The 8,329-nt window shown below is 58.6% G+C and overlaps 1 protein-coding gene and 1 long non-coding RNA gene across 18 annotated transcripts in view; one reads left to right on the plus strand and one right to left on the minus strand.

The window, feature by feature from the left end:
• IFT54 (intraflagellar transport 54) overlaps window positions 1–1,280 on the minus strand; it is a 62,768-nt gene extending 61,488 nt beyond the window's left edge. For 7 of the 17 annotated variants that reach the window (XM_070069962.2, XM_070069961.2, XM_070069957.2 and 4 more), the window contains exon 1: window positions 1,003–1,278. In XM_070069962.2, the coding sequence (XP_069926063.2) occupies window positions 1,003–1,125 (123 nt within the window). In that variant the 5' untranslated portion in view covers window positions 1,126–1,278. Of the gene's footprint in view, window positions 1–110; window positions 156–1,002 lie in introns of those variants that run through there. The other 10 variants (XM_070069954.2, XM_070069953.2, XM_070069950.2 and 7 more) reach the window with 5 other exon arrangements.
• Window positions 1,281–1,428: 148 nt separating this feature from the next.
• Window positions 1,429–2,467, plus strand: LOC127488528 (uncharacterized). Its single transcript, XR_007916276.3, has 2 exons — window positions 1,429–1,598; window positions 1,896–2,467. It is a non-coding gene; the product is annotated as an uncharacterized LOC127488528 (long non-coding RNA).
• The last annotated feature ends 5,862 nt before the right edge of the window (window positions 2,468–8,329 follow it).

Genomic DNA, 8,329 nt, shown 5'->3' on the forward strand with positions numbered 1-8,329 from the left:
TCCATGCCATGGGGCTCCCCCACAGCCGGCCCCTTCCCCAGACACCGTCCAGGCCAGGCCCTGGGGACGCAGGCGGGCTCCCGGCTGGTGACACGCGCTGGCACACTTACAAGCTAAGGTAAAGTCTGTGCAGGTCGGGCAGCCGAGCTGTTGAGTGAGCTGAGGGCCCCCAATGGTCACACCGCCCCAGAGTCCACCTGCCTCCTAGCCCCAGAGCACCCCAGTTCCCAAGGGCCCTCGGTGCGCCATGGAAACAGCACCCCCACCCCGGCCCCACCCCCGCGCTGCCACACACCTGACGGTTGCCAGGAGCCATCCCAGACTCCCTGAGCAGTGAGCCTGCGCCGGGGACTTCTGGGCGCTCAACTCACCGCGGCCTGACCGAGCCCGCACCCACACCCACACCCACACCAGCCTCACTCTAAGGCGGCCGGCGGAGCAGCGCTAACCGCCACCCGCAGGGCTCCGCCCCTGGCGGCTGCAGCGCGGGGATCCTAACACCCTGACTCCGGTCTCCACTCTCCACGGGCCCCGGGGAGGGCGCGGTCACGGCCCCAGCCCGCCCCGCACCGGGGAAGGCGCGGTCACAGCCCCAGCCCCGCACCGGGGAAGGCGCGGTCACAGCCCCAGCTCGGCCCCGCACCGGGGAAGGCGCGGTCACAGTCCTGGCCCCGCACCGGGGACGGCGCGGTCACAGTCCTGGCCCCGCACCGGGGACGGCGCGGTCACAGTCCTGGCCCCGCACCGGGGAAGGCGCGGTCACGGCTCGCCCCGCACCAGGGAAGGCGCGGTCACAGTCCCGGCCCCGCACCGGGGAAGGCGCGGTCACGGCTCGCCCCGCACCGGGGACGGCGCGGTCCCACTCGCCCCGCACAGGGCGCCCCGGGGCCGCAGGCCGCGGTCCCGGCAGGGGCCGCCGCGGCTCGCCCACGCCCCGCCTCCCGGCCCCGACGCAGGCCCGGGTCTCGGCCCCACCGGCCACCGGGCCCCGGCGGCGCCCACCTCCGTGATGATGTCGTGCAGGTAGCGGAACGGGGGCTTGTTGAGCAGCTTCTCCGTCAGCGGCGGCCTCCGGATCACCTTCCCCAGCGCCTCCTGCGTCCGCCGCACCACCGCGGCGTTCATGGCGCCGCCCGCCGCGCGTCCGGCCGCCCGCGCCCCTCAGGCGGCCCGGCCGAGCCTCAGCCCGGCTCCCTGGCCCCGCCGGCCCCGCCGCCCGGTGCCGCCGCGACGCGCAGCGCGGGTCCCCATCCCACAGTGCACCGGGGCCGCCACGGCGCCTGCGCGGAGGCCGCGGCGCGCCCGGTCGCTAGGGCGGCGCGGCCTTGGCAACGAACGCCCGCGCGCGGGACGCCGGGAAGCGGGGTCTGTCCAGCGGCCGGCGGCGGGGCCGCGTCCGCGGTGACCGTCCGAGGAAGGCGCTCCACACCGGGCCTCTCAGCTCCCGAGCGCTTTCGCCGGCTCTGGCTTGTGGGCGGAGCCAGGACGCGGTTATCCCGAAAGCCGCGCGGCGGGCAGTGCCCTGTCCTGCGCGGTCCTTGGCCGGTTTTCCCTCAGACCTCCACTCTGCCGCCGCCGCCACGCATCCCGCGGGGCAGGTGGGCAGCGAACGGGGCCCCGGGCTCGCCCCGCGGCGGCTGCGGGCTCCGGGGTCTGTGTGGAGCCTCTACCTTGGTCTGCCATTCTGCGTGTGCACCTGCACGTCCCCGGGGCGGGCACGGGGCGGGACTGCCCGGTTCCAGTCCGGCTCCCTGCTGATGTCCACCTTGGGCGGCGGCAGGGGACGGCCCGGTGCCCGGGTCCCTGCTGTCCGCGTGGGAGACCCGGATGGAGCCATTGCGGGCGTATGCGGGTGAGCCAGTGAATGGAGAGACCGAATAATGTATCTTTTAAAGTTTCACCTGGTGTCCGTGTGCCAGAAACGGCAGGTGCGCGTGGGCCGGAGGCCCAGGAGAAGCGGGATCGTGCAAGCTGATGGACACAGCCAGGCTGGCCCCGGGTGCTGATGGAGCCTGGGAAATTGGTTGTAAGTCTCCGCGGTGCCGGGGCAGCAAGTGTCCGTGAGGCTCGTGCGGGTTTCCGCTTCCCCGCGCCCTTTCGATGGAAGCATCCTGGCCTGCTGTTGGTGACGTGGGCAGGCAGACAGGAGAAAATCGGCTAGTTGGCGAGCTGGAAGACCACGTCTTCACACCCCTGTGAGCTCACCCCTTCCTGCCCCCACCTGTGCGCCCACTGCCACTCAGGCTACGTGACCACGCCCCTTTGGAAGTGGCTAAAAGGCCCGGAGCTCGCTGGGCCCTTCCTTTGTTGGCCGTTGCCTTCGGGGCGCGTGCCCGTTCCCGGGGCTCGCTCCTGGCCTGCTCTCTGCTTGCTGTGGACACAACTTAGCCTCTAGACGTCTGCTCTCCGAAATGAAGCCCTCACCCTCCTGCACATTTCTCTCACTGAATAAAATCCTTAAAACTTACCCTGTTGTCTGGTCTATTTGAGCCCATATTCAGAATTCTTCTCTGAACACAGGGCAAGAGCCCACAGCTTATTAATATTGGAAAATTATTAATATTGAAAAATATTAATAAGCAGGGCAGTGTCATTGGGAGAACCCCGTCTCATATTTCTCTTTGCACGGCTCCGCTGGCAATGGGTGCGCCTGTGTTTGCTTGTCTGGAAGTCTGGGTGGACAGTCCCTCAGTGGTGAGCAGTCACCCAGACTGTCCACCCAGGGCGGGCCCGTGGAGCCTTCACACGCCCTCCCGCGTCTCCGAGCTTCTCCCTGCCGGCCCCCTGCAGCCACTCCGAGGATTCTCTCCAGGAATGGCCCAGCAGCGCAGGATTCTGGGCTGGCGGTTTCTTCTTTGATTCTGTGCCTTCAGCACATGCTGCGTTGGCTTTTGGCTTCCATGGTTTCTGGATAGAAGTCTGCCGTCATTCTTATTCCCGTTTTTCTGTTATGCTTCTGGTTGCCTTCAAGATTCTATTTTTATCATTGATTTGCCAGACATTTCCCCATTTTGTGGAGATTTTTCCCTAACATGTATATTTGATTATTGTTTACTTGCACGCATAATTATTTACATATATAAATTTTTGATAGTTTTTTAAATAATGTTACCACTACCACAATCAAAAAAAGAATCAGCCCTTGACCCCTGAAAACATTTCTTCCTGCTCATGTGCAGTTCAACTCCTTGACCCCCAACCCCAAGCAACTGGTTTCTGTCATAACTTTGCATTTTCCAGAGTTTCATTTAAATGGAATTATAAATTGCATAGTCTTTTTTGGATTTTACTCCTTTTCTTATAATGTTCTTGAAATGTATCGGTGTTCTTACATATATTCCTGCACCACGCCTTTTTGTGACTGAGTTGTACTTCATAACTCATAGCACTTTGTCCACTAACCTGTGGATGAACATTTGAATTGCTTTCAGTTTTTGGTTATTAATGAATAAGGTTGCTATGACTTCACATACAAGTCTTCGCATCAATATAAATGTTCATTTCTCTTGAGCTGGAAGAATATGTTTTATATCATGTTTTTTAAAATCTTTTACTTACTGGAGAGATGGAATAGCATCTATCCTCTAATTCACTCCCCAAATGCCCGAAACAGCCGGAGCTGGGTTGAGGTTGAAGCTGGGAGCTGGCGACACAGTGTGGGTGGCAGGAATCAAATGACTGAGTCGTCACCGAGGTCTGAGGATCTGCCTTAGCGGAAAGCTGGGGCCGGGGCAGGACTCAAGCCCGCGTTCCCCGACATGGGACACAGGCTCCCTGACCACCGGGCTGAACACCCACGCCTGCCCTTGTTTTCAAAGTGACTGCGCCTGTACCCCTTCACACCACTTGTATAGGAAATGCCCAGTGGTGGGGCCGGTGCTGCGCAGTGGCCTGCGGTGCTGCCTACCATGTGGGTGCTGGTTTGTGCACTGGCTGCTCCTCTTCCAATCCAGCTCCCTGCTAACAGCCTGGAAAAAGCAGCAGAAGATGGCCCAAGTGCTTGGACCCCTGCCGCCCGCCCGGGAGACCCAGACAAAACCCTGGCTCCTGGCTTTGACCTGGCCCCCAGCGCTGTCTATTGCAGCCATCTGGGGAGTGAACCAGTGGATGGAAGATCTCTCTCTCTCTCTCTCTCTCTCTCCCTCTCTCCCCCTCTAACTCTATAAAAATAAATAAGTAAACCTTTAGGGGGGAAAAAGACCAGGTGTTTGCTGTCCCTGCCGACATCTGGTATTGCCAGTCTACCTTTAGTCGTAACAGTGAGTGTGCTAGGTGGCTATGGTGGCTATGGTGTCTCGTTATGGCTTAATTAGCTTTCCTCCAGCGATCAGTGGGTTTTTTGGTTCATAATTGAAATTTATTGGTGCTGAGAATCAATATACAGACATTTAAATTTGTACACAATTCTTCATATACATAGCAAAAATATAAAACCTGCATTGCCATTCTTTCTTAAAGTAGCTCCAGTGGGCCAGCACTGCGGCTCACTTGGCTAATCCTCTGCCTGCAGCACCGGCACTCGGGGTTCTAGTCCCGGTTGGGGCGCTGGTTCTGTCCCGGTTGCCCCTCTTCCAGGCCAGCTCTCTGCTGTGGCCCGGGAGTGCAGTGGAGGATGGCCCAAGTGCTTGGGCCCTGCACCCCATGGGAGACCAGGAGGAAGCACCTAGCTCCTGGCTTCAGATTGGCGCAGGGCCAGCCGTGGCAGCCATTTGGGGAGTGAACCAACAGAAGGAAGACCTTTCTCTCTGTCTCTCTCACTGTCTAACTCTGTCAAAAAAAAAAAAAAAGTAGCTCCAGTGGCTTCCCAGCCACAGATTCCACAGATTTGATTGCAAGTCTTTGAGAGGATACCGAGTGCCTTCACAGGTGGATCAGCTGTGGGTAAACCCCACCAATCCACAATTTAATGTCATACTCCTGACATTCTCAAATTGCACATTAACAAAATTATTGGGAAAACTAGATGATCACAGCCAAAGATGTTACAGAGGGCACACAGCTCTGACAGAGCAAAAGGAGTGGTTTTCTGTAGGAAACAAGGGAGAGGGGCCGGCGCTGCGGCACAGCAGTTAAAGCCCCGGCCTGCAGAGCCAGCATCCTGCGTGGGCACTGGCCGGAGTCCCAGCTCTTCCACTTCCAACCCAGCTCCTTACTAACACACCCGAGAAAGCAGCAGCAGCTGCCCGAGTGCTTGGGCCCCTGCGCCCACGTGGGAGACCCAGACGGAGCTCATGGGTCCTACTTCAGAGCAGCCCAACTCCAGCCGTTGTGGCCATTTGGAGAGTGAACCAGTGGATGGAAGACCTCTCTCTCTCTCTCTCTCTCTCTCTCTCTCTCTCTCTCTCTGTGTGTGTGTGTGTGTCTTCCTCCCTTGCTATAAATGTTAATAAAGAGGAAGGCGGCATCCATGCTGTGCACTGCTGGGGCCACGTGAGCTTTGCTTGCCCAGGTGGAGGGAGAGAGCAGGGCCCACGGCTCATCTCCCTGCCGCTGTCAGCCCCTTCCCTCTGCACCCCCTGCGGGGGCCTGGCTGTGTGAGACTTGACGGAGAAGCTGAGGAAGTCCAAAAAGGTGGTTCCTCGAGGGAGGAAGTTTAACAACTTCCAGAGGTCCGTGGAGGAGAAGCCCCCATTAATTACACCTCAGGGGGTTCCGCCCTGGCTGGCTTCCACCCCCAGCCTGCCCCTGAGCTCCCGGTCCCTGGCCCTGCTCCGAGCACCTGCAGCCTGGGCTCCGCACGTCAGTCCTTCCCGACCCTCTGGACACTCCAGCCTCCACACACCCGCTTTCCCTTGTCCCCCCAGGGGCTGGGTGTGGGGAGCAGGGCCCGGCTCCCACAACATGGCGCTGAGAGGGAGGAAGCAAAGCTTACACAGCTGCTTCGTCAATTAGCTGATTCCTGATCCAACCTCTGATTGGAGGAGAGCAGCGTGCTCAGCACGTGGAGCGAGACCGCCGGCAGAGCACGGATTGGTGGGAGAGGACTATGAAAGGGGGAGAGAGCCGCCATGCGGGGCCCCTGAGAGAGTCGGTCGGAGAGCTCGTTGGTGCCGCTCCTCCGCCAAAGCGTCAGCAAATCCGGGAAGGACCGGGGAAAGGAAACAGCGTCCGGTGTCGTTCCTCCGCGAGTGGGGGCACGACACTGGGACCTCCGCAGGACAGGCCTTTGGAGCAGACCGGGGTGACAGTGGGCACAGAACCAATTCCTTCCAGGGCTCCTAGACATGCGACCTATCAGATACATCTCCTGCCTCCCAAGAACAAAAGATCAGTTCTCAAGCAGTTCATCAGCCCCCATAAAGGAGAATGAAGTGTGTATGTGATGTGTATGTGCTATGCATGGTGGGAATAGGTGCATGAGTGTATTATCTGTGTGCATATGTGTGCGCACGTGAATGAGCGTGTGTGGATGTGTGCTGTGTGGATGCGTGTGTTGTGTGCGTGTCTGTGTGAGCATGAGCATGTGTGTATTGTCTCTGTGGATGTGTATGTGTGTGGATGTGTACCGTGTGTTGTGTGCGTGTCTGTGTGAGCATGAGCGTGCGTGTATTGTCTGTATATGAATGTGTGCATGGATGTGGATTACATGGTTGTGTGGGCATGATGTGTAGTGAACACACACATGCGTGTATTATCTCTGTGGATGTGTGTGGATGTGTGTGTACTGTGTGGATGTGTGTGTTGTGTGTGCGTGTCTGTGAGCATGAGCATGTGTGTATTATCTCTGTGGATGTGTACTGTGTGGATGTGTGTGTTGTGTGCGTGTCTGTGAGCATGAGCATGCGTGTATTGTCTGTATATGAATGTGTACATGGATGTGGATTACATGGTTGTGTGGGCATGATGTGTAGTGAACACACACATGCGTGTATTATCTGTGGATGTGGATGTGTGTGGATGTGTGTGTACTGTGTGGATGTGTGTTGTGGATGTGTGCGTGGATTTATAGTCTGTGTGCATATGTGTGCGTGCTGTGTGTGCCTATGTATGTATGTGTTTCTTACGTGTGCACACACGTGCAGAGGCTGGTTTTGAAGCGGCTGGGTGGGGGCCACATAGCCTATCGAACCCCTAAGTTCTCAGGCCCTGAAAGCCGTGAGAAGACAGAAAACATGACAAGGGCCATTCATTTACAAAGAGACGGTGTTAAGTAACCATCGAGCACACAGCAGAGACGGCGGCTGAAGCATAAAAGGCTGGCGGGAGAAGTTTTTGAAATGAGCAGTTTCTGAATGAATGACTGAGATAAGGGGGCCGTGAGTCACTGCAGGAGCAAGTGTCTCTCAGAGGTAAACATTCCCGAGACAAAGGCCTGAGGACAGGCTGGCCCAACCCTGCGCCTTGTCTTGGGCCAGGATGTGGGTCAAGCTTCGGGAGGGGCGGGGTGGGGGGCCGAGCAGAGCTCAGCGGCCTGGGGCCCAGGAAGGGCAGTGACCAGGGCTGCCAGGGACGACCCAGATGCCCAGCACCTCGATTCCCATTTCAGGTTTGAGAGGAACAATTTTTTTTAGAATAAGTGTATACCAAACAATACTTGGGGCATGCTTGCCCTGAAATATTTTCCATTTTTTCTTTCAAACTTCACTTAGCATCCTGCATTTGGCAACTATGGCAGCCCAGGCAGGTGGCTGAGGCCAGGGCGCCTGCTGGGAGCAGACCTCTCCCACAGCGGGCGGCTGCATCTGCTTCCCACAACAGCCCCATCTTTCTCAAGCCCCCTTCCGAGTCTCCTTGTGCACACCGGGGGTCCTGTGCACACCGGAGGTGTGGGGGTGTCTCTGTGCACACCGGGGGTCCTGTGCACACCGGAGGTCTGGGGGTGTCTCTGTCTGTGCACACCGGGGGTCCTGTGCACACTGGAGGTCTGGAGGTCTCTGTCTTGTGCACACCGGGGGTCCTCTGGGTGCCACAGACAGCGGACTATAATTCTCAGAGCCCTCTCCTTGCTGCAGCCCTAGGCCGTTCACTGCTCCCTGGCCAGGCCCCCCTGGAGTTTTCTGTGACTTTGAAGGGGTTGGGGTCTGGATCCCGGCACCCCCAAAGGCTCTGAGCAAAGGGCGGGGCTGGTGCTGTGGTGCAGTGGGCTAAGCCTCCGCCTACAGCGCGGGCATCCCATATGGGCGCCAGTGCAAGTCCCAGCTGCTCCACTTCTGGTGCAGCTCCCTGCTGATGGCCTGGGAAAGCATAAGAAGGTGGCCCAGGTGCTTGGGCCCTGCACCCGCATGGGAGACCTGGATACGGCTCCTGGCTCCTGACCTCGAATTGGCCCAGCCGTGGTCATTGCTGCCATTTGTGGAGTGAATCAGTGGATGGAAGACCTCTCTCTCTC

The sequence above is a fragment of the Oryctolagus cuniculus genome, chromosome 3 (genome assembly GCF_051225735.1).
Source record: "Oryctolagus cuniculus isolate XC-2025 breed Fujian yellow rabbit chromosome 3, ASM5122573v1, whole genome shotgun sequence".
Classification (NCBI taxonomy): Eukaryota; Metazoa; Chordata; class Mammalia; order Lagomorpha; family Leporidae; genus Oryctolagus; species Oryctolagus cuniculus.